This window comes from Vanacampus margaritifer, chromosome 7 (genome assembly GCF_051991255.1).
Source record: "Vanacampus margaritifer isolate UIUO_Vmar chromosome 7, RoL_Vmar_1.0, whole genome shotgun sequence".
Classification (NCBI taxonomy): Eukaryota; Metazoa; Chordata; class Actinopteri; order Syngnathiformes; family Syngnathidae; genus Vanacampus; species Vanacampus margaritifer.
The window spans coordinates 9,194,863-9,219,323 of NC_135438.1; the positions used below are offsets into that span (position 1 = coordinate 9,194,863).

The window sequence follows — 24,461 nt, forward strand, 5'->3', positions numbered from 1 at the left end:
CACATCAGCGTAGTTTACGGCCACTGATGGCCGCGTTCCAACACTTGCACCCCCACCCCTGCGTCTCAACTCTGTGAAATGCTTCGGACAACTGAAACAGACACTAGTGCACTACACGCTCGCACCCGTCGATGCGAACGTGCAACCGAGGGGCACAAAGGCGGAAGCGTAACAACTGGGAAGCGGACCACACGTCGCAAACGGGAAACGGAAACAAAGCTGATGTGTAAAAACCAGGATGTCAGAAGTCCCGCCTCCTCCGTGGCATATACTCCATCGGTTTAGAGAAGTTGCCAATGTTCGCTGCACCTTCAAATCCCCCCAAAATAAAAGTCCACAGCTGAAACCTTTTGTTTTAAAATGCTTTGGTAATATATCGCTTACAATGATTTAAAGCGTAAAATCACATTTTGTTGCAAAAGTGACATGCCATAATTTTGTCAAAATATCCTACACGAGCACAGACTCCAAATGAACGGATGTGGTCTCTTTTATTATCAATGGCGGTACCTTTATTTTCAAGGTAGCACCGGAAGTGACATTTTCTCGTCCATAGCATCTAACTCGTCATCGCATCACACCGAGATCGAAGGCAGGTTGATTGAAGCAGCAACTGCTTTGAACGGACAATGATGAGGCGGTAAAATACTCCACACTTGAAACTTGAACACACGTATATTCCGTTCTGTTTTTATTGCGACTACTGTGAAAATGACGACCACGACGACATATCAAGGGATGGAGCCCGATGCTAAAAACAGCTCCAGGTAAAAAAAATAATTAAAAAATGTCCATCCATCACTACCACCATTATGCCGTTAGCCAGCCAGACTATAGCATCGTGAACATTCTAAACGTCCTCTTGTTCTGAACCCTTTGCCAGTATTTGTTTTGAGTCACATAGAAATTAAAAACGTAGTCGCACTGCTAAAATAAAGGCCTCGTTGAACGAGCCTTAAAAAAAAAAACAGCTACTAGCATTGTAGCACATGTCCCTTTGTACACCTTGCAGTCAGCTAGCCATTAATGAAAGACACCGGTATTTTCGAGTGCAACTGCCTTTTCCATTCATCATTCATTTCATCCTACTGACCGATTTACTGTTTGTATATATTTTCATGAAAAGCGATGCGAAAAGCAAACGATATTTTTGGCCTTCGCAGCGTGGGAAGTTCCAGTAGGGTGGGGCCACCCGTGTGGGCTTCCCCATCACTTACTTGAGAGAGAGGCAACAAAGAGGCCACTGTCTAATTTTGAAACTGAAACGAACATTATGAGGATGAAAACACTAGTTCATTGATTACATAAAAATTTTAAAGAACTATAAAAAAAAATGTATACGATTGACATGAATGGACATAGTTTACATAACATTAGGTATGAGACGGAAGACGGAAGGATCACTGTCGTCATGAATAAATGTTATGATTAAAAAAAAAAGCGCTAACTTGATGTGTTTGAGTATTTGTTTATTTTTTGATGGTACTTAGTGTCAATTTGAGAAGTTATTGTTTGGCTCTTGTACTTGGGGAAAAAGTAAACACCGTTTGCAAAACAGACAAATGACAAACGGTGTCTCCAAAAAGCTGTACAAACCTTTATATTTCCACAAGGTGGTAGTGTTAGGCATGTTCCACTCCAACATCATAAAGAGTGTGACGTAAAAGCAGCAGGACATAACTGGCAACTGAAAAAAGAGCATGAAGTTGTGGAGGTTTGACAGGCATATGACAGACAAAATACTCAACCAGCCATGCAGAAAGTGCAACATGTTGTTACTTGGCCAAAGCATTCACACACGTGTCTGCTTCGGGAAAATAGAAGTCTCCTTCAGATAAATGCGTGTTGCTCTTTGCTATTGAATGAGTAAACAAAGCAGCTGTTATTTGAAGAAATGAAGTAAAAAATTATGGCACAATACAGGCATTTTGCAGTATTTGATACATTGGACAAAAACTATTTAGCATTTTAATGTTAAACCATTTAAGATTTTAAAGCCTTCTCGTGAATTAAGTATGCAAATATATATTTATATTATTATTAATATATTATAAATTTGGATTTGTAAGCATTAGAGACAACAAAACAGTAATTTTATTCATCATATATTTTTGTCAGATTATTTTTCAACCTGACCTAAAAAAAAAAATCTTTACTGGTCAGACCCTGCTGTAAATACCTTTGACCTTTTGAGTCCTTTTGGCTGACACATGGTAGCATACTGATTCATGATACTGCACATTCTTCTTCTCAGGGTTCTGCGTCCACCGGGCGGCGCCTCCAACATCTCTTTTGGCGCCGACGCGGACAAACCTCCCGTCCGCAAAGACAAGATGGCCTCCAGCGTTTTTGCCGAGCCGGAAGACCCCTACGCTAATAGACGGAATAATCCGCCAGGTACTCGTCTTGAATGCAATTTTACAGTAGAAAGATGCTAAATATGAAGTATGCTAAATATGAAGTAATCACTAAAAGCCCAACATATTATATGGGGTTAGTATTGCTTCTCCCGTTCCATTCCACTCTCATGGAAGGCGTAACAGCGAAACACTCAATCAAAATTGGCATGAGCTTTCACACACTCAAAAATGTTGTTTATATAAACACCGAAATGTACAACCAAAGCATTTAACATCGAACGTTTGCTAGCATAATGCTAACATTTAATGAGAAACACCATAGAAGGGCTAATTAGCAGCTACTTTAACACATTGAGTACGGCTGGGAATAAAAGTCAACCAAGTTGGCTAAGTTGACTTATATTTTCTGCCTTGAGACTCCGCCGGAACCATTTTGGGCCGAACTTTTTTTATTCTCCAGACGCAAATTGGAAAGATGACTGTGATCTGATCTTTATTTAATTTGTTAGTGCATCATCTAGTGGCCGAATGGCGGATGCTTTTATCTTAAAAACGTTAACTGACTTAGTGGGTTTTTATTAAATACAATACAGCACATTAAGCTTCCCGAAAAGCCAAGAAAGTAAATTCTGAATGTCCTGAAAAGCATTTGGGCTGTAATTATTCCAAAGCGTACCCTTCTACTCGGTTTTAGGTGTTCATCACTTAACCAGTAGAGGGTAGTCATGCACTAAACGTGCCCAGAAGAAGACAGGAACAGGAAGTTATTGACCTCATGTAGCTAACAGCTAGCTCTAGCCTTGTTTACTCATGGAATAATGTCGAAGCATCGTCTGTAAGTGACTTTTAAGAAACTATTACTGTACATGTGTAATGTCGATATAATTGTGTATGTGTAAACTAAATGATAGTGTTTGTTCACCTTAAGTGGTCATCGCTAGCGCGCTAATGCTAATCGCGATTGCTAACCGTTTAGCATAAGATAATATACCCTTGTTTATTCATGAAATAATGTTGAAGCATCACCTGTAAGTGACCTTTAGGACACAATATAGGTGTAATGTGGGTATAATGATGTATATAAACTAAATGGAAGTTAGTGTTTGCATTATCCATGTTGTAACTATTAGCTGTCAACTTTTCCTGACGGTGTCAACTATACTTGCAGTTTCTTTCTGAATCATTGCATAAAGATCGCAACAGACGATAGCTATGGCTTAAGTGTCTTTAAAGCTGGTCTGTCACAATGCCCGTCATGTCCACTTTTTCCAGGCGGGAAGCCGACAGGGGTCCTGTGCGGTGAGTCGTCAGCCCCCCTTAGGAGAGGCGCCACCAACGCTGCGAACTCAGCAGACGCCCCCTCATTGGTAAAGATGAGTTTCCTGGTCATGAGGTGCACAACAGGGAAGTGCAACATGCAAGACTGAGCCAGTGCCAAAGCAGAAATGCGCAAGAACTTTCCTCTTTCTTTAATTTTGTTCACACCTTCTTCAGAAATAGTGCAATTATTTAATGAACTTGTAGTTTATTGTTTACATGGATGCAAGTACAGATAGGCAGTATTGTACACATCTGGATATTGTTTACTTTACTTGTCTCTCATGGCATTAAATTCAAAGACGGGGGACATGAGAACAGGAAGTGAAATCCCTCAGCTTCTGCTTCACTAAATTTTCATTTGTTTACATTTTTGTCCTCTTGCCAAGCGTAGAAGCAGTAAAATGGTGGGAACGTTTGCGATTGATTCAAGTTGTACAGGTCACGTTGCATACAAATGTTTGGTTTTCAGTTTAGTCCCTGTCAATGATTAAATTTGTTGAATAGGTTTCACATTGACACATTATCTTTTTGTTGTTGCCAAAACCAAATGGGCCAGTAATAGTTTCGACAGAAGATAATATTAGTATTATGACTATTTTTGATTCAAGTAAGAATTTCTATTGTGAGCTTTGATGACAGAATATTCTTCCCGTTTTGTTTTAGGATGGAGACACGCCTGTATGTGACAATGGTGCGTATGTTTCTTTCCCCATCATGTCACCAAACAAGCTTTGCCTGCTGCATGCACATTGTTATATTTCTGCCAAGTTATGATCAAAACTACGAGGGCTGAATGATTTTGGAAAAATGATCTAATTGTCATTCCCCCCCTAATACTGCAATTGTGATTTAATACGAATATCACGATCACATTTGTGATTCCGTTTGCATCTGCGTGTCCAGGAAATGACACGGCCGAGGCAGCAGCTGCCCCCGAGCGTCAAGATGACGCCCCTCCAGCTGAGGATCCGGCAGCGGGACCACCCTCCGGACGTAGGAATCCCCCCGGAGGAAAGTCCAGCCTCATACTGGGTTGAATCGCTGCCAAGAAAGCCCACCACCACCACCACCACCACCACCACCCTTTCCCCATTTCTCCTTTCCCTCCACACATCTCAAACTGGGACCCCCCTCCCTACCCCACCCTGTAACGATACCTCGGACCTCCCCTCTGATGTTTCCCTTAGTGCCAGTCCTCCTCCACATCTCAAGTGCATTGTTTTGATACCTCCTCGTTGGAACCATTTTGTACCGTTGTTATTTATTTTTGACAGAAGCACTTTATGTCTTTCAAAGTCAGCCGTTTGGTCCTTCGTTATCTTCACCCGCAGAAAGGCCGCAAGAATCTCATGCCCCGTATCAACGTACGGTAACTCGTCAACACATACCCCCCCTCTCCCCATGACACCGCACAAACTGCAGGCGACGACACAAACATCAACAGAAAGCTTTCACTTTTGAATTTGGTTCGGATTTGAACCTCCCCGCATGCCCGTTTGGTCCTGAATCTGGTTTACAAGTGATGAGAAACTCTTCCTGTGAAGCCTTTTTAAAATATTTTCCTGTGATAGAAACATGTTGTTGTATTGTGACTGCATGGCAATTTCAATCTTTTTACTGGTTATGGTATTTAAAAAAAAAAAAACAATTTAAGAAGAACATCAATAATCCCCAGTATTCCAAATTTTGCCTTTTTGTATTGTGGCTAACCTCTCAATGTTTTACCGCTCATTGTTCACTCTGAAACGAAGTGTGCCTCTTTTGCGTTTCAAACTCAGTCTAGGTTGGATTGTCTGGTCGCATGCAAAGCAGTCCTTGTTTTACATTGCAAGCCAGCAGAATGTTGTTGGGCCTGATGTTAAACAACCTGTCCTACATTTGACAAGTGACCTTATGACACAGCTCAGCCTTTGTTTCTTCTCTAGATGTAAATGTTCATTATGTCACTGCTTCTATGGCCAAACAGCCAGATCGTTGTGTGTGACGTCCCAACTGTCACTACTTCCGTTGGCATCCTGTACTGGCTTTTTGTTGTTACTTTTTTGTCCTCATGCTGGATGTTAAAAGTCGCTTGCAGGCGTTTGAATTGAAGAAATGGCACAAGTGGAAAATTGACATTAAAAATCAATTCAGACCACGATTGTTTGTTTTTATCCGCTTGCGGGAATAACATGAATTGAGACAAAATGCCAGAGGGGGAAAAAATGGACGGCTGCAATGCTGGTTTAAAAATGCAGCGTTTCTCCATGCTCTTACAATCGTCTAGTTATTACAAAGGAATGTCAATTTAAAAAAAAAAAAAGTTGTAAATTTGCATGGATAAAATTGTAATGTCATGTGAAAAATCTTTCTCAAGTCATTCGACCATAAATGAAATTAGAAAGCCAACATTTTGAGAACAAAGTTTTAATGCTTCTGTATGTACCTATATATATATATATATATATATATATATATATATATATATATATATATATATATAAAATAGACCTGTCAAACAATTTTTTTTTTAAAATCAGATTAATCACATCTCAGAATTTTTATTAATCACGAATTATTGCTTAATTAAAAAGGCTTTTTTTTATCAACATTTTTTGCCCGGCAAATTTGAAGAGCACCTATTATGTGTTAATTCTTTAGACATTTTATGGTATGAGGACAGCTTCAAAAAAATAAAATTATCCACTGCACACACTTAATCCTCTTTTTCTAATCAGTTATTTACTTATAAATATATATATTTACAAATATTCTGACTGTCATACACAAACATATATTAAATGCTTTACTTTAATGCATGTAGTTATGTTTATTGCTCAAACACAACCTGTGCTACCTTTAACGTAGCCATCTGATGTCAAACTAAAGGATAATCTGTGGTCAAAATGTATAGTGGGATTAATTATTATTGATTAGTGCGATCATTTTTTTGTGATTATACTTTAACTGACAGCACTTATCTATCTAAAATGACAAAACACACACACACACTGCTCAGCGGTCTTCCACTGATCTTTCAAATCAATTAGGGAAAATGATTGACTGACTCGTTCTCGTCCCGCCTTGTCGTCTCATACCGAAAGTGAAAGTAAACCCAAAGAAGCAGTCGGGAATTTTTACAGGCATTTTGCCAGTGAGCTCCGAAACCACAAGGAGTCTGACGCTAAAGCTGCGGAGCCAAGAGGAGTATCGTCGTCCGTCTCACACTGACTTCACGTCCACCGACGACCAAACGATATGCTTTAGGTGAGTCAGCATGTTCACTAATGCGTGTTTGATCCTTTATGTAAACTACGGGTGTGTAACGTTTTCGCTTTAAGGGGGGAGGGAAAAACATTTACGTGCAAGGGAAACGTTCACTGCGCTCAATCACAGCACTTTCGCTATTACGTGTAGCGTGGTGCTTGTCATAAAAATAATTATAAATTGTTTTTTATTTGTTGTTACATTGACAATATTTGTTACAGCATTGTAAATTGGTATTCTGTCAATTAAAAAATATATATATTATAAAGACTTGTCATGATTAGACGAGAGGTTTTCAAGCTTTTTGGGTCCAGGCCAGGGACTGCCATGTTTCAGGGATTGAATCCCAATCCCTAGTTTTCGCATGCTCACCCTGTTCTTTTGCGAGTTTTCACCCCATTTTACCCCCTTAGGCTCATTGACTGTAATTCACAGGGGTCAAACTCAAGGGCAGGGTGCTCCATCTGAGATAAAGTGTGCCTCCTGTGTTTTTTGCTAAATGGATTTGCTCTGTTCATTTCGGCAGAAAATCTGTACAAACTGATATTATTATTTCCACTAAATTCCTTCCTAACATAAATTCAATAATACTTGAATAATGTACTTGGAATGTTTGGTCGCCACTGTTTTATCAGCCGGTCCATGTGAAACCATAACTTTAGCCTTAGCGTCGCAGTGTCATTTCGTGGGCACGTATGGCTGCCAATGGAACTGCTTCCTTTGTATTTATTGACCATGTGACTTCTGACCAAAGCAGCAGGTTGAATTATGCCTGAAGTGTTTCGCGTGCTCATATTCAGGCAAATTCTTCTGAACTCATGTGATGGCGCTTTCACAGTGCAGATGGACAGTGACCTGAAGCATACCAATGAGTTCTTAAGGCAAGAAAAAGTGGATTGTTATGCAATGGCTAAATCCATCACCTGACCCGAATCCGATTGAGCATGCATTCCAGGCTTCAAATTGTAATTGACTGCAAAAGATTTGCAAGGAGCAGTGACTCACCAGTGAGTCGCTAATGAGGACAAATTATATTGGAAATGGCTGGGTGGGTTTACCGGAAGTCATGATTTTTAGCTGCATCTTGGCTGCAAAAAGAGAGAAGCCATACAAGCACAATCAGCGAGACTAATTTAGCGACTCCGATTGGTTTTGCGACTAGTGAAAAAAAAAACTTGCTAGTTTAGTTCCTACTAAGAAACATCCAAAACGAGCGGAATCATCAAGATATTGCTGATTCGTTTTTTTTGACCCAAGGTATGTGCTGCCAAGCCACAAATATTTGGAGTTAGTCTTAGCCAAGCCTCACCTGTACAACTGTGCATGAGAAATAGCATTAGAGATAGGGTAACTGGTTTAGCATTTAAAATGATGCGGCATCATTTATTGGTAGCCACATGCAAGTTTAGGGTCCACCAGTGGACCCCCATGTTTTGAGAAGCACCAGATTCAACAGCGCGGGCATGCACTTGACACAACTAGGTCACTTCACAGGATTGTTTATCAGTGTTTACAGGCTGTGAAGTGAGGCATGAAGTGTAAAAATAACTTTGCTCCTCTTCAAGCAATTACTGTGTTCAGTGGTTCAAGTATGCAAAAGATCGCTTCATCATTTATTTTAAAAGTTTTTTCTGTGTATGTAACATTATAATGTTTTGTGGTTGAGCAGTTAGCATGTCTTCCTCACAGTTGTGAGTTTTGGGCTTCGGGCTACACTAATGGGGAGAAGCTGTTTAGATGATAGATTAATGGATGGATGGATATTTTTGTGTGTGTTTTGCAGACATTGTTTTCCATTCATCAGGGCTCCCACTACTGTCCTTTAGTCTAATTTCGCTTAATCCTGATTTTTTTTTAAAAAATATATAATAATAACAAATCACATTATTAATGGTGAGAAGTGAGAGAGTATTATTAGTACAAAATTTTATTTTGGATTGTAATTTGCATTTTTAAAAATCATAATGATTTTTAAAAATGGAAATTATGAAATTATTTTCTTTCAACATTTTTTTGTCTCAGAGTATTTTCACTGATTGTAAATAATAATAATAATAATTATAATTTTGTAATGTCCAAACATGTTTTAAATAGTGTTACCTTTTTCTCAAACATAATGTATTGTAGTGATATTTAGATTTTTCTTCAAAAAAAAAAATTGTTAATATGATTTTATATTACAATTTTTTTCCCGGCCTCCTTATTTTGCTGTTTTTCTCTGTAACAGTATGACCTTTTTTTGTCATAAAATGAATTTGCATAAACTGCGACTTTATTCCTTATATTTATTCTTCTTTTGCGACTTCTGTGCATGTCACCATGTGTTTCTTGTAGGTGATGTATTCCAAAAATATATATTTTTTATGTCTGAAAAGTTTGTTGCAATCAGAATTCTTTGGAATTTTTTTTTATATAAAACTCGGACTTTATACTTCTAAAATAATTACGACTTCACTGGGAAAAAAACAACAACCCCATCTTTAATTAGATATTAAACTTTTCCCCTGTATTTGTTTGTTTGTTTAAGTAGCAACATCACTACCTTTGTCCTTGTGGGAAAAATCTGGTAAAAAGTCAATTAATTTAGATAATTATGTTTTTCCCCCATAAAATAATAAAAGTCTAAACACGCTCTAGTCTACTACTTACCAAAGCAAATGCAGTGAAATCATAATTACACTACAGTAAAAAATTATATTTTTAAAAAACTCCTAGGCTATAAATATAAAACAATTAGTGATGAGCAAGTATTGGTATCAGGCCGGTATCGGTACTTCGATCCGTGTGTCTAAGTGTGTCTGAAGTGAGCGATTTTACCCGCTGATCCATTTAACCGCGAACAACATTTTCTAAGAATGTTACATTTAAAATTATTTCAACTTCAGTACACCAAAAATGCTCAAACAAGCAATTTAGCATGTGCAGTAACTCACACGTTGATATTTTTATAATCTACTCTGTATTGACCCCACCAGGAGTTATCGCCCCCCCCCCCCCCCCCTTAAAAAAAAAATCTGGCCAAAATTGTGTTTTTTTATGACATGAGCACTACTCCATCCCTTGAAAGAATGTGTGGTGTCGTTGTTCCCTCACAGCTGCGCTCTCTGGACACCGCTGCTCATACTCCATAGGAAACTGCAAATAATAATAATAATAAATAACAAGACCGTATTGAAGAAATCAACAATGGCGGCGCATGACGAGTGTCTCCTGTATTTACTTCCTCATAATATGGAAGACAACTAAGGTTAGAAACAGTGGAAGGTACTGCAACATTAACTTGTTTGCTTCCTAAAATGTTAAATCAACCATATTTTATTGTGCAGCCCATTTCCCGTTCGAAGTTTTTGCTTTAGTTTTCACCAATTTATGGCGGCTTCGTAAAGAAAAGAAAGAGAGAAAAAACATTTGGCGGTATTTGACATTTCGGTTTTCACATGATTTTGACCTCAGAGCTTTTTGTTGGACTTTTGAAGTCTGATGAGTGAGTTGAGGAATAGCAGACACAGGAAAGTTACTTCTTACTCCCTTCCTGTGGGTTAAATAAACTGTTAATGTAAACGGTCAGTAGCTTGTCATTATTGTTTCATACGGTTTGTTTTTCCATTCTGTTGCAATATGCTGCTCAACAGGTTTAGTTATCATTTAGTGCAATTTACTGTATGTAGTCCAAGGTAGAACTGCCACTCACTCATTATGTGCAACTTCCTAGTGTGAAATGTGAAAAAAAAAAAAACTGGTTTATGACGTTGATGATGTTTAGTGGATTGTTATTGAGGAAGTACTAGTAGTGTGTATTAAATGGAAAGATTGTGTTTACAAATTTCCAGTACTGGATGCTATGTTTAAAGTGGACTTTACGCGACATCTCTCGCTTTTAAACCTGTAAAACCTAACTGGATGTTTTTTGGTTTTTTTTCAAAAGTAGAAAATAATAAAACGGTGGTATGCACCCATTATCATTATCTCAGTTATTTATTTTTCTTCACCTCTTGAAAAGCTTGATTGTGATTGCACCCCCCACCCCCCAAGTTGCATATGTACAAGATATAGATCACATGAATGGTTTAAAAATATTGGAAATAATTTACCTTGATCTCCTATTTTTATACCACGCGTGGCATTTGAACAGGGGTGTGTAGACTTTTTTTTTTTTAAACAATTCTAAAGCCACTGTAGGTGTTCTATTAATTATGTTATATTGTCATTTCACATGCAAGTTATAATTTTATATATAAAAATCTGAACACCATGAATTAAGATGCAATCCACAAGAAAAGAAACTCACTTAAAAAAAAAAAAAAAAAGTAAAATGTCAAGCGTGTCCATAATACTCTCTCGAAAAATGCAAACAAGCCACCATCATACTGTGATGTACGCATTAGTTACATTTGGACCAGTTCATGTATGAGTTGGTTAACATCCTGTCCATTTCTGATAAAACGCTTCATTCACTGAATAGGCAAATCTAATGGCCGTGCTTCAGAAAAGAAAAGTGAAAGAGGGATCGTTGTCAGATTGCACAATAGCTGGAAGGGTGGCCTCTTTTGGAACCAATCAATCTAACTACAAAAGAAAAGACACAAACAAACTTAGCAGCTTACAAATTCCAGACCAGAGCCCAACTGGAAAATATGACGCGGGTTAATACGTTACAGCATGCAGATACCATGCAAATGCAAAATAATGGAATCTGATTGGATGCATATAATCTGTACTATGAGTTGCTACGGCATTTTTCCGTGCGAATGTATGAGCACTTAACACAAAACTGTAACTTCAATATCCTCAACGGTCCTCATCTTATTATATCTTTACATTTATGACCCTTATACAGTACATGACATCAGTCTTCTACTACTTATTAGTGACAACCTAATTAGGGCTGCAACTAACGATAATTTGCATGATCGATTAATCTCTTGATTGTTTTGGCGATTAGGCAATGATTGCATAGAAACATGTTTTGATTTTCATCCATTATTCAAAACTTTATTTCAAGTTGATAATGCAGAAAATGCACACACAAATTTATTATGATTCAGTTACTGCTTTGGTCTGCAACATGTCAGAAAACAAGCAGAACTATTGATCATTATTTTCCAAAGTAAAGGCCGTTGTTTGTTTTATTTTGATTCAACACGAAGATAATTAGTCTGCTTTCATGGTGGAATATAGAAATGAGAATATTTACTCTTGAGAGGCTGAAATTCTGAGAATTTCTACAATTTCAAATTAAGGAAGCTCTCTAAATGATTTACCAATAATAAAATAATAATAATTATAAATTTTATAATTGATAAGTTGTCAATTAATCATTGCTCCTATTACCTTAAAGCTTGCTAAGAATTTTCACCTCAGGTCCCGATTTAATTTGGGGGGGAAAAAAGTATTTTCCTAATTTTAGAATACAATAATAGAAATAGGTAATAGACATATAACAAAATATTATATTTTGTATAATATATATATAATATATATATATATATATAATATTATATAATAAAAAAAATATTTTTAATCGAATATGTTTAGACTGAGATCAACAACTCATCTGATTACAGATTTGCTACAGATCTGGCTTTGTGTTATGTGAAACGACTTCTCCCATGTCCATTTGCAGGTAAATGACAATGGCCTCCGCTGTTAAAGTGTCGTGGCTGCTGACGATGGTCTTCGTTAGTGGGCAAAATGCATCGAATGGTAAGTTCTACTCTTATATAATCTACACAAGAGCATCTGGCGTATCTCATATCAGTCGTCTTTATTTTTAACGCAGTCCAAGTCATTAGGCTAAGGCTAAAATCGTCATTCAAACACACCAGCAAGTTAACACCTGATTGGCTGTAACAAACAATGCAAAAAAAAAAAAAAAAAAAAAACAATGAGAAGAGGAGGGCAAATTATTTTCATGTGTGACTTTTAAAAAGTCATTTTATTTCCCGCAGATTTCGTGAAGTTGGACTGTAAGAAAGAGAACTTGGGCCAGTACGGTCAACCGTCTGTCGTGGAATGCATGATCAAGATCTTACATGTGGTGAATGATCTTACTGTGGACACCATTGTTTGGAAGAAAAACGGTGTGAGGGTTCTGCAGTTTCACGATAACAGACTGGAGTCCACTCCAGGCTATTCGTTTGCTGAGCCGTCATGGAACAACAAGTCCTTGAACGTGTCCCTGCTAATCGCCAACACCAACGTGACCAACCATGACAACTACTCGTGCATGGTCATGACTGACAGCGGCGCAGCCAACAGCCCAGCCAGCCTTCATGTCACGGGTGAGGGTCGTCTAACAGCTGCGGAGCAAATTCTCCACATGCCTAATATTTCATTTTAATTTGGAATAAAGCCTAAAAATATCTGTGGGAAAAATAACGTTTTTCTATGACTATGGGTTTATTGTCATTATAAAAAAAAGTCTAGCTAAAAAAAAAAAAGGTATATAAAAGTGTAGTAGTAAAAAGTATTTTCAGTCATTTATGACTAGCACTTTTTGTACTTAAACTTATTTTGCAAAATTTGTGCTTTTCATGTCTCATTACCTTATTTTCATAAAATTAGAACTTTTTTTCTAAACGCTTTTGCATGTTTTTCTAATTATATTTGAATTTTTTTTTACAACTGTTTTCATAAAGCCACTTTAACTACCAAAATACAATATGTTTACATATTTTTATCATTATGACTTGATGCCAGTAACATTTAAAACTTGCAGAATTCTCTTTTCATAAAGTTACAACTTAATTATTTTTATTTTTATTATTTATTTAGTTTTTTCAATTAAAATTGTAAAAATCTGAATTTAATTTGTAAAATTTCATGTAAAATTTCCGTGTAATATTTCAACATTAAGGGGACTGAGTTTTTTAAGGGGAAAAAGTAAAAAGTAATATTATTGATTATATTTAATTTCTGTCAAATTCTGACTTTCTATAACCTTTATTTGGCAAAATTATGAATTTTCTCATAACATTATAATTTTAAAAGTCAGACTTTATTCTTTTAAAAGGTATTCTCCTAAATCAGGGGTGCCCAAGTCCGGTCATCGAGAGCCCCTATCCAACCTGTTTTCCCACATTTCTCTCCACCAACACACCTGATTCATGATCAGGGTCGTTATCAGGCAGGTTATTATTCTACAAAGCTTGAGCTGATGAGCTTGATTGGATTCAGCTGCATCGGAGGAGAGAGACATGGAAAATAGGCTGGATAGGGGCTCTTGAAAACCGGACTTGGGCACCTCTGTCCTAAATTTATCGCTCTCTTTTTGAAATAAGATTTTATCAACATTGTTTTTTTTTGTTATATCCCAATTAGATTGCAACATTTTCAAATAATTCTACTTTTTTTTTTTTTTAAATAACTTTTGAGTGGCAAAATAATGTTTTTGTTATAGTTCTCCCGAGCCAATCAAAAATTGAAAATTGGGGTCGATCAAGAATAAAATTTCATTTATTTACTTGTCTTAAACCACTGCTGACTTAAAACGTTAACATGTTCAGATACCTTTATTGAATTTTAAAAAAAATTAAGCACATTTTGACAATTTGAATGCGTTCTTTTTTTTTCTCTCTCTCTTCATAATACATTTCCGAGGTATCGGTTTGATACTTGGCATCGGCAGGTACTTAAAAACAAATAACTCGAACTTGGGTTAAAAATGTGATCGGGACATCCGCAGATTTTTCCTACCGGTAATAATCATCAATTAATTAAAATTGCAACTTGTGTGTGAGTGTAATTCTCCTGTTCACTATCTCTCTCAGCCAAATACAGCAGACCCAGCATCCACACCACCCAGGCAAACGCCACCCCGAACTCCAAAGTCACCCTGACGTGCCGCTCGGAAGGCGGCTACCCCAAGGGCCGATTGGGCTGGTTTGTCGGGGCGAAGGCGCAGCAGGACGCTGAAACGCTGAGCAAGGTGCTGGGAAACGGACTGTTCAGCCTGTCCAGCGAGCTGACTCTGTCGCGAGGGCGGGATGCCGCCCAGTACAGCTGCGTGGTGTTCAACGCTAGCGGCGGCAAAGACGACGAGGCCATTTTGATGATAACAAAGACGTCCCATGTTGCAGGTGGGTCAACACACGCAGTTTCTGCTATTTATTTTCAAGAACAATGTGTCTAAAAGCATTGGCAGGTGATTTATTATGCACGTGTTGCTTTTTCTTTGGCTCTTTTGTGTCCGACTTATTCCAAAACTTGGAGCATCATGAACAAGATGTGTTAAGAGCGTGAGAAGATGTTTGATTAATGTTGCTTCCAAAGCAAAACAAAGTTCGTGTGGTAGTGAAAGACAAGTTGGAACTAGTACAGCCAGAAATGCAACCTTTCGCAGTACACTGGAAAAGAAAAAAATGTTTTTAGATCTTCGCCATCATGATGAGCATTTTCTTTTAATAATCCAATATGGCAAGTTCGGGAGAGTCACGAGTTCGTCAGGTTTGCAATCTCACCAATAATTCTTGCCAAGTTTTTGCATCGTTTGTCCGAAACTGAGCACATCTATTAGTGGTGAAAGATGCCACGTTGGTGGGCGTGGCTTAGATTTCACAAAAGCACGTAAATAAGGGTGAGATGAAAGCTACAGTTGTACTTTTATCAGAACTAGACGGATGGTCGCGACTTGCTCCTTTGATTTTGCTTGCTAACTCATGTGCTTTATAGCTGCAGTGCTTCACACTATATCGCTACATCAGATTCCTCTAACCTTTGAATGTAACTCAAATCAAAAATGATCACATGCTGGTCCAGGTGTGATAAGTTCCTTTAATGACACTCGACTAGTTTCACAATAACAAGGTTGCAGATTTTTCTCTCCGGAACGTCGACCATCTCATTACAGTATTTGCTTTATTGCAATGTTAACTCATTCACTGCCATTGACGGCTTTAGACGTCAAAAATTCATTTGAACTATTTCTATTAGTTCAACTTTTTTTCCACTTTTGTTAACAAGAGTATGAAAACCTAGAACTTTTTTTTATTATACATTTAGAACAGATATAAAATTTATGATCAATCGTGAGTTAACTAGTGAAGACGTGCGATTAATTACGATTAAAAAAAATGTAAGCGCCTGACCCCTAATTTTTAATAATCTTTTCTCTTCTTTTTTTTATCGCGTCAGGCGATAACATTTTTTTTATTGTAATTAAACGATTAATCACAAATTTTATATCTGTTCTAAATGTACAATATTTTTTTCTAGGTTTTCACACTCTTGTTAACAAAAGTGGAAAAAAAATTAATAGAAATAGTTGAAATGAATTTTTGACGTCTATAGCCGTCAATGGCAGTAAATGAGTTAATAATTTGAATTGTGTTAAAAATGTGTTTTTTGCCTGATCACTCAAATGTATGAGACCAACTGTAGCTGTCTTTTGTATTGAGTTAGATTGTATACTTACTGTAATGCTCGTTCGTGCATGTGGGAAAGGAGAGCCACAGGCAGTTCCGTGTCAAAAGCCACTCTAACTTCTGGGCAGAAAAAGAAAGTGAAATGATTTTGCTTCTGTAAATGAAAGGAATTTTCTAGTCACATAAATCTGTCATGTATTGTTTACCGATGTAGGGCAGGAACAAGATCCAAAAGTGAACGGCTTGGATGTGACTACAAAAGTAGTGGCACCGGTCGTGGTCATCGGGTCGCTGATTGTTGGACTGTTGCTGTTTCTGGCGCTAAGGGGGAAGCGTTGTAAAAGTAAGTATACTGCACATAATTATACATTTTCCCCTCACAATTGTGATTTCCATTTAATATGCATTTTTTTTCAAGGTCCTTTCCCTATGTATTTTTTAACACTAGCACCAACTTAATTTGTGTCACAATAAACAAAATCCATAAATAACAAATTCAAATTTGCAGCATTTGCAATTGACTACATTGCGATGTCGATTTGAATTGGATTCACATTTCAGCCCAACAGAAGGTCACATTAACAACTTTTAGGAAGGCGGTAAGATCATGCTGTAGCCACAGGCAGATTTCCACATCTCATTCCATGCTAGTTCAAGCATGCTTTCAACTTCAGTAATGTTGTGCCAGTTTTGATCATTGCCAATGAGTTCCGAAGTGCAGCAGCCCACATTAACCTCAGATAAAGTATATACACGGAGTTGAATGGGGGTTATCCTTTCCATCTTGCACACTATGGTTAGGATTAGGTTTTAGTCCAGTTTACATCCCAATATTCGCAGTAGCCTTAAACTGGTCTAATCTCCAGGTTACACCCCAGTTAAGATCTCTGGAATAGTTAAGTTTGCACTAAAGGCTTAATGTTTTTTTTTGTTTTTTTTTATACCTTGATTGTCGGGTTAACGAAAATGGAGGGGGCCACAATTTTGCTTCTTTCCAACAAGATGCTTGACAACAATTCCACTTAAAATATAGACAAAAATATGTGCTTTTGTTCAATTAAATTTTTCATAATACTCAACACGTGTATAAAAGTCCCAACAACAAAGAGTTTGAAGCAAACAGCAAAATAACCACATACTGTTTTTACAAAAATAAATTTACCCACAATTTTAATGTTACCGACGTGCTGTTTGTCCTGTATATCATTCCAAATCCACAGCAACAAAATATTGAGCCTACTCATGCTGTAGCCTAAGGCAGTATAAAACCCAGCGTAAGCGCAACTCAGAGCCGTATATAGAGAGTTTCAGCAGGGTAACAAGATGGCGTCCGTATGTCATGTGACCAGCAGTTGACCAATCAGAGCGTGACCAATCACAGCATAAGTGGTCAACTGCTGGTCACATGACATATGGTGGACGCCATCTTGTTACCCTGCTGAAACAGAGTTGGCCAAACTCTATATACACACACACACACACACACACACCCGACTCTGGCGCAAAAATGAGACATTTCTGTCATCTAGTGGTGAATGAAAGTTAAAACTACAGTTGATTACTGCACGTTCGAAGTTCAGTATATATGGATTTACATATTTGACCGTGGGCCGGCAGTAGTCTTCTGCCTAATCCAGTTCCCATCCTGGGTTAGGATATACGAATTTTGCGTTTGTCCAGTTTGGTTTAGGGTGTATTGTAGTTAAGTCACAGTTTCGAACCCTGGCTTAGGGTGTGGTAAGGACACTTTCCTTTCTGGGGTTTGACTGGAAATCTAATTCGATTTACGTCCCAGGATGTGGTTATATCCTCAGTAGCATGATGCTATTTTTGTTTCAGGAGAACAAGTTGCTCAACCTAGATCGGATCCAGAGCAAGGTAAGCTTTTGCAAATGTAACTCTTGTTAAATAAAACAATTTAGCTAGTTCTCACGTTCCTTATGTTCTTCAATAAAGGTTGTCCACAGACTCGACCTTTGGTGAATCCCGAATGCCAGGAAACCAAGGCATGAGGTACAGTATTCATTATACCTAAATACCGACTTAGTTTAGCAACCATGACACTTTTAATGCATTTATATCTTTGTTTTAGGAGACGCTGTCCACTACGTCCTACTGTCTTCGTGATCCCCCCCACCCCCCAATATTTCAATAATTTTTTCAAGATCCTCTTCTCAAGTATTTTTTTTTTATCAATTGAATCTACGCTCAGCAAATCATGACTCTATATGTAGCACCACTTGCAAAGCTAGCAAAATAAACTACTGCAAGTTTCCGGGTCCAATATGTGTTCCAGACCACTCAAAAGAATGTGAATTTCCAAAATCCTAATTTTATTTTTGTATTCTATTAATTCTAGCAGATAAGCAGCAAACCATACAATCTTGTATCTTCGTACTGTGTGCTCTGGTAGCACGCAACAAGTACTAAAAGATAAATGTAGTCTTTCAGAACGAAACTTTATCGTGGCTCCAATCTAAATTGGATCTAAACGGTGTAAAATTTTATATCATTACAGCCTGTCGCGTTTTACTTAACTCCTTCAGGTATTGGGCCTTATTGTGTTTGTGTACGTGCGTGTGTTTTTACTACCCAAACATACGTCATCACATCGTAGACAACAGCGGTTTATCAGCATGTGCAAAAGTACACAATTCAACTGCAGGACAAAAAGGTTAATTATTAATTTCACATATAACTGGTGGTTGCTTCTTTTGTTTTGTGTTGTTTGAAGACACATTTTAATGAAAGTGTATTTGTAATCTGTACAGTTTCAAATTTTGATTTTATATGCAACGCGCAATGCAAAGTTTGTATCATATGGGAAATGTGGGTGTATGTTGTTTTATGTACTTTAATGGAAATTGTAATGCACACAGGATGAAAAAAAATTGAACCCAACTTTTTTTTATTTTTTTTAAACTCTTAAGCGATTTGTTTGATTATTAAATTGATATTCCTGCCATTAATCATCAATCGTATTTGTCTTGTTATTCATCTGGGAAGAGAACACCAGTGAGTGAAACCATATTTTGTTCTTCCCCCCAAGCAACTCGTGACTGCCACCTAGTGCACAAACACCACAACAACATGTTGAACACATTTTTACATTAGTACGAAGCATATCAGTACTGTGTATGGATATGCGCGTATTATTAGACCATAATTGTAGTAGTAGTATGTATGAGAGCGTTTCAGTTGAATCAAATCAATGTGTGATTAATATTGTTTGTTTTGATAACATAGCAAGAGCGAATGAATAGACTGAAATGTCATGTGACCTCAGCGGTAGTGTGATTGATTCTAAAGGGAAAAGATTATGAAGAGCCGAAGTTCGGACAAAGTAGCAGTATATTTGATTATTTTAACGACGGTGCAAAACCCAAGTATCGCGAGGTGTCGTCGAGCCAGCAGAGAGCAGTGTTGAGCAGCAAATGGACGTCAAACCTGTGGTTGGAGTTGAAACGTGTCAAACTAAAACAAAACACCTGCTTCATAAAATGTTTGCCAGTGTCGTCGGCAGCCGCAGACTTGGTAAGAATACGTTTGTACTCGTCTTGTCCAGTCACGTACGTTAGAAAATGACTAGTCCAAGTTGAGTATCAAATGGTTTTCAAATATAAGGACTGAAATTATTTCAACACCTGAATCCCACAAAACAAATTATATTCAATTGGGATTCCCACGGAAAATATCCCCTCCCCTTTGATTTGTTTCAGCCCACCCCCTTTTCTGGAATAGACCTCAAGAGCTGATTTTCAAAATAAAATTGAACATGTCACAAACCCAGTTGAGGTTTACAGTCAAACTAAACAAAACTAGAAGAATTACACTTTGTGTATTTAGAGCAACCGCATATCTTAGCGGCATGGCCTATCAGTCTGCTAGCCTAATGCTAATGCTAAGTGCAGTAAAAGCACGTAGACAGAAAAGTTAACAGAACTCAGCTACATGGGCGGATCTACCAGGGTGGCATAGGGTGGCAGGTGCCACCCTAAAAGAAAGAAAGAAACAAACAAATGCAAATTGGGGTGGCAGAAGTGGTGGCAAGACTTTCTTTTAGGGTGGCATCTGCCACCCCAATTTGCATTTGTGCCTCAACAAAACAACTGTTTTTGTGAGTTCCACAAATGAGCTAAAGAGACATTCTCAATCTTCTTCACACTGAAAGGTAAGTCAAACTGAGAGGGAGTAAAGGTATAGCAGTTATAAGAGTTGTAACTTTTAACTTTGTTACATCAATAAAATAATCGCCATACCTGAGATGGGAACAGGTGTACTTTTTACCATGAATGCCTGTTGTCACAAATTGTTACACTTTAACAAATCATGCGCCGTGGATAATATCAGCGAGCAGTTCGCGCCGGGCACACCTAGAGCAGACAACAAACATGTTTTCTAGATCCGCCCCTGCTCAGCTATTTATTCTTTATCCTTTGTGAAGAACAACTAATATTATTAAGGTATTAATAAGCACAACCATCAAGTCACCAAGTAAGTACCACTGTACTTTAATGCAGCTTTCAAAACGAAAGCCCTCCTTTAACACCTCCTATGTGTACGTCATGGGGGGGGGATTCCTCACCCACCCCCTCCCTTTAATAGGCGCGTGCTGTCTTGCATCTCAGCATCCTCACTACACAGCCAATCACGCCACACATCCCACTCTGTGTGCAGGACGGAGTCACGCTCCAATTAGACCGTAAAGTGAGCAAGATTTCTTCCTCTGTTTCACGCGTGCAAGTGGACACAGGCAGCATGAAGAAAACTCCAAATTCAGGTAAGGACAATTGAAACTGACTTCATGAGATTTTATCTTATCCAATAGCAGATTTTTGTGTATAGTAATGCCCATTATAGTTTGTTTCAGTCAGTGCATCTATTTTGGGACAGTTTTGGAGAACAGTTGTGCACGAAGCACCCTAGGGTGCACCTCTGGGTCCCCGAGCTACTGAAGTCAGATGTTCATCTCAGATGACCTTTTTCTCTCTGTGGATGCACCGGCCCCCTCGGGGCTCTGCCCCCATTGTGCTCTCACACTGTTCTGCTAATGTGTATGGGAGTTTTTGGACTGCGTATAGCTTAAATAATCAGACATTTTACAACTGCACAACCTAACAAAGCATTCATGACAATGAAAAAAAAAGTCAAAGTTTTCCTTGTCTACCAAGCTCTAAATGTGACATACATTATGCCAGTATAATTTTTATTTGTTTTTTGTAGTCTTATTTGGCTTTGAATGTGGCCGCTCGTTTGAAGCCAAATATTTTTTATAGCGGCCGGCCGGGTTTCTCACTGATTTGTGAGTTGAATAAGGAAGTCGAGATTAGTGACGTTATCGACCCCTCCAACAACAAAAAATCGATTTTTGTGGTAATTGTGACAAAATATCAGCGCTTATAAACTAAAATTGTAAAATACTTGGTGCCTTGAGATACGAGTGACTCAACTTGCATGTTTTTTAAGGTAAGAGCCGTCATTCGGCTGACCAGTTTGTCAAGTAGTGAACCCCCCCCCCCCACCAAAATAGGCTTCAAGCTGTTTTGTCAGTCCCACTCAAAATTGACTGTCTAACAAAAAACCCTCTGCTAGCTCAATGCTAAGGCTAATAAGCATCTATTTAGCAGTGCTTTAACTTTTAAACAACAGCATGAACACAGTGTAGCAACAATATGTAGACAGACAATATAACCATACTCAGTCATTTTCTTTATCTTCTGCGTAGAATGAGTCATATTAGTGCTGTACTGATGAGCTGAGAGGAGTTGAGCTGTCTCAATGAAGCATTATTATGAATTCCACTTGATTTCTAAGCAGGACACGATCTGATGCTTTATGATTGTCTGCCGCATCTAGGCAGGACTGATAAACATTGGAGATGGACATTTTCAAAATAGGTGTTTTTTTTTTCCTATCAGGCCATATTGACAGCATAATTAGAAATCTGGAAAGCCATCATACAGGCCTTTAATATGATGTATAACTTGTTATGGTAGGCTGAAAACGGATTTTTAAAAATTAAATCAACGGTGATTTCGTATTCCAGCAAAATAGCAAGTTTGTTTTGGCAATGACATCAATGAGAGAATAGTGGAAATAGTTACATATATGGAAAGCCCTTTAATTTGATATATAACTTGATGTAGTTTGTTGCAAATTGATTTTTGACCTCATTGGTAGTAAAATTGAAAAGAACGCTTACCACCGAAATCTACCTAGTATAATTGGAGATGCTTTGATTTGTAAACTGCAGAAAAATGATGTGCTTTTCTTGCTATAAGTTTGCCACAGGCGAATAACATCAATCGAGACTGTCAAGTGTTTGAACGCAGATTTGTGAGCTCCTGCGCGCACGTGCGCATGTTACACAGCAACCTCTCTTCTGGGTCCCATCTGCGTCGGCGCGTTTTCCGACATTTGGGAACACACAGGAGGGACTCTCGGGAGGGGGAATAAACGGCGGCGGCGTCACTCAGGATGAAACGGGCACAAGCAGATTCTGTGACGCAACGAGGACACAGTGAAATCCAGGCCCAGAGATCATTGCTCAGTCATTCATGCACGTTTGGTGGGTAGTCACATGCAAATAGACGGCAGCAGTGTGGCGCCTCAAGGAATCTGCTCTTGACCTTTTTAGGGAACATGAATGTCAGAGAGGTGGTGAGTTTTTGGGGGGATTCGTTTCAGGAGACTTTTCGCTAGCCGTCGGTTGTCGGAGTGTTTGAGTTAACTTGGTGGTGCACTTTGATCGTTTGTATCACACGCTTGATTGTGGCAAAGAGGAAGCATGAGACCCGAGGTTAGAAGCTCACTGTGAAGTCCTGCCAGGCCTCCAGCAGGTTTGGACGCGCAGCATCTTCACCTTAAGGCGTCAAATATTCCTTCAAGATTAGAGATAAGCACACAGCTTTGATCCTTTGTAGATTTATTCAATTAACTTACTGGATTTAAAGTCTAAATCCTGCTGCCTTTAACATGTTACACTACACATACATGCACGTTAAAAAAATATTATTATTATTATTACTATTCTTATTATCATTATTAACTCAATCACTGCCATTGACGCCTATAAACGTCAAAAAAATCATTTTAACTATTTCTATTAGTTTAAAAAAATTTCCCCACTTTTGTTAGCAAGAGTATGAAAACCTAGACATTTTGTTAATAAACTTTTTTTTTTTTTAAAGAAAATATTATTAAAAAATAGGGGTGTCAGGCAATTAAATTTTTTAATTGTAATTAATCGCATAACTTCAATAGTTAACTCACGATTATTATTATTTTTTTTATATCTGTTCTAAATGTAATTAGTTTTTCTAGGTTTTCATACTCTTGTTAACAAAAGTGGAAAAAAAAAAAGTTAAACTAATATGAAAAGTTCAAATGATTTTTTTACGTCTATAGCGTCATTGGCAGTGAATGAGTTAAATTTAGTAAAAGCAGTCAAGTAAATAAAATAAAAAATACTACATAGTGTTGTCTATGCACCCCCATTAGTGTAAACGTGGCATCTGATTAAAATTGTGTTTGTGGAATATGAATTAGCAAAAAATATACCTGCTTTTATCCATCTCAGGGGCAGCCATTTTCCCTTGACTGAAAATGACATCACAGTGTCGAAGGGCTCAGGTAGCCTTATGACGTCACAACTCTGTTTTCTGAGTTAGGTCATGTGACATTCGTAGGATGAGCCCTTAGGCGTTGTGATGTCACTTCCAGTTGACAGCAAGTGGCAAAATGGCCGCCCCCTGCTTAATTCATATTCTAAAAACGTAATATTAATCAGAATACCCTATTTAGACGAGTGGGATTGCATAGAAGATATTTTGAAGAACATTTTTTACTTTTATCAGTTTTTAAACGTGGTGAATATAGTCAAGTGAATATAAAAATATTTTATTATTTTAATCTTATTTGGATCTGTTAAATTTAGTGTATTGGTTTGAAAAGAGCTAGATTAAATTCTTTTTGTGTGTGTGTTTTTTGTGTGAATTTTGCAGCATCATGTGTCGCTAGGCAGACTTCAAGGAAAGCAAAACAGACAAATGTCATTTCTACATAAATGCATACTCTTTAAAAATGAAAAATCTCACCAAATAGAAAAACTACTCTGCAACATGTTTTTGGGGAGGATGTTGAACGCGGGACCTCGTTTAACTTGATGAGCTAA

General features: G+C 37.8%; 3 protein-coding genes across 4 annotated transcripts in view; all 3 read left to right on the plus strand.

The window, feature by feature from the left end:
- The first annotated feature begins 529 nt into the window (after nt 1–529).
- Nucleotides 530–5,820, plus strand: jpt1a (Jupiter microtubule associated homolog 1a). Of its 2 annotated transcripts, none has more exons than XM_077571786.1 (5): nt 530–640; nt 2,255–2,397; nt 3,633–3,727; nt 4,344–4,371; nt 4,584–5,820. In XM_077571786.1, exons 1-5 carry the CDS (start codon nt 630–632, stop codon nt 4,715–4,717), a joined length of 411 nt encoding a protein of 136 aa, XP_077427912.1. In that variant the 5' UTR covers nt 530–629; the 3' UTR covers nt 4,718–5,820. The 2 variants fall into 2 exon arrangements, with proteins under 2 accessions (XP_077427912.1, XP_077427911.1); XM_077571785.1 differs by having other exon boundaries at nt 545–767.
- A 919-nt stretch (nt 5,821–6,739) lies between these two features.
- On the plus strand, nt 6,740–19,257 carry LOC144055792 (uncharacterized). The gene is made up of 8 exons (XM_077572107.1): nt 6,740–6,926; nt 12,550–12,629; nt 12,875–13,207; nt 14,696–15,004; nt 16,503–16,631; nt 18,128–18,166; nt 18,245–18,301; nt 18,381–19,257. Exons 2-7 carry the CDS (start codon nt 12,554–12,556, stop codon nt 18,298–18,300), a joined length of 942 nt encoding a protein of 313 aa, XP_077428233.1. The 5' UTR covers nt 6,740–6,926; nt 12,550–12,553; the 3' UTR covers nt 18,301; nt 18,381–19,257.
- Nucleotides 19,258–20,935: 1,678 nt separating this feature from the next.
- Nucleotides 20,936–24,461, plus strand: part of septin9b (septin 9b) — a 75,543-nt gene continuing 72,017 nt past the window's right edge. Inside the window, exon 1 of the mRNA XM_077571021.1 lies at nt 20,936–21,068. Within this exon, the coding sequence (XP_077427147.1) occupies nt 21,047–21,068 (22 nt within the window). The 5' untranslated portion in view covers nt 20,936–21,046. The remainder of the gene's footprint in view (nt 21,069–24,461) is intronic.

Bases quoted from the DNA above. Each gene is read 5' to 3' on its own strand.
- jpt1a (XM_077571785.1), top strand. From the start codon at position 712: ATGACGACCACGACGACATATCAAGGGATGGAGCCCGATGCTAAAAAC. The intron at 2,398-3,632 runs GTACTCGTCTTG...CACTTTTTCCAG, and splicing joins TAGACGGAATAATCCGCCAG to GCGGGAAGCCGACAGGGGTC. The intron at 3,728-4,343 runs GTAAAGATGAGT...GTTTTGTTTTAG, and splicing joins CAGCAGACGCCCCCTCATTG to GATGGAGACACGCCTGTATG.
- LOC144055792 (XM_077572107.1), top strand. From the start codon at position 12,554: ATGACAATGGCCTCCGCTGTTAAAGTGTCGTGGCTGCTGACGATGGTC. The intron at 16,632-18,127 runs GTAAGTATACTG...TTTTTGTTTCAG, and splicing joins AAGGGGGAAGCGTTGTAAAA to GAGAACAAGTTGCTCAACCT. The intron at 18,167-18,244 runs GTAAGCTTTTGC...TCTTCAATAAAG, and splicing joins TAGATCGGATCCAGAGCAAG to GTTGTCCACAGACTCGACCT.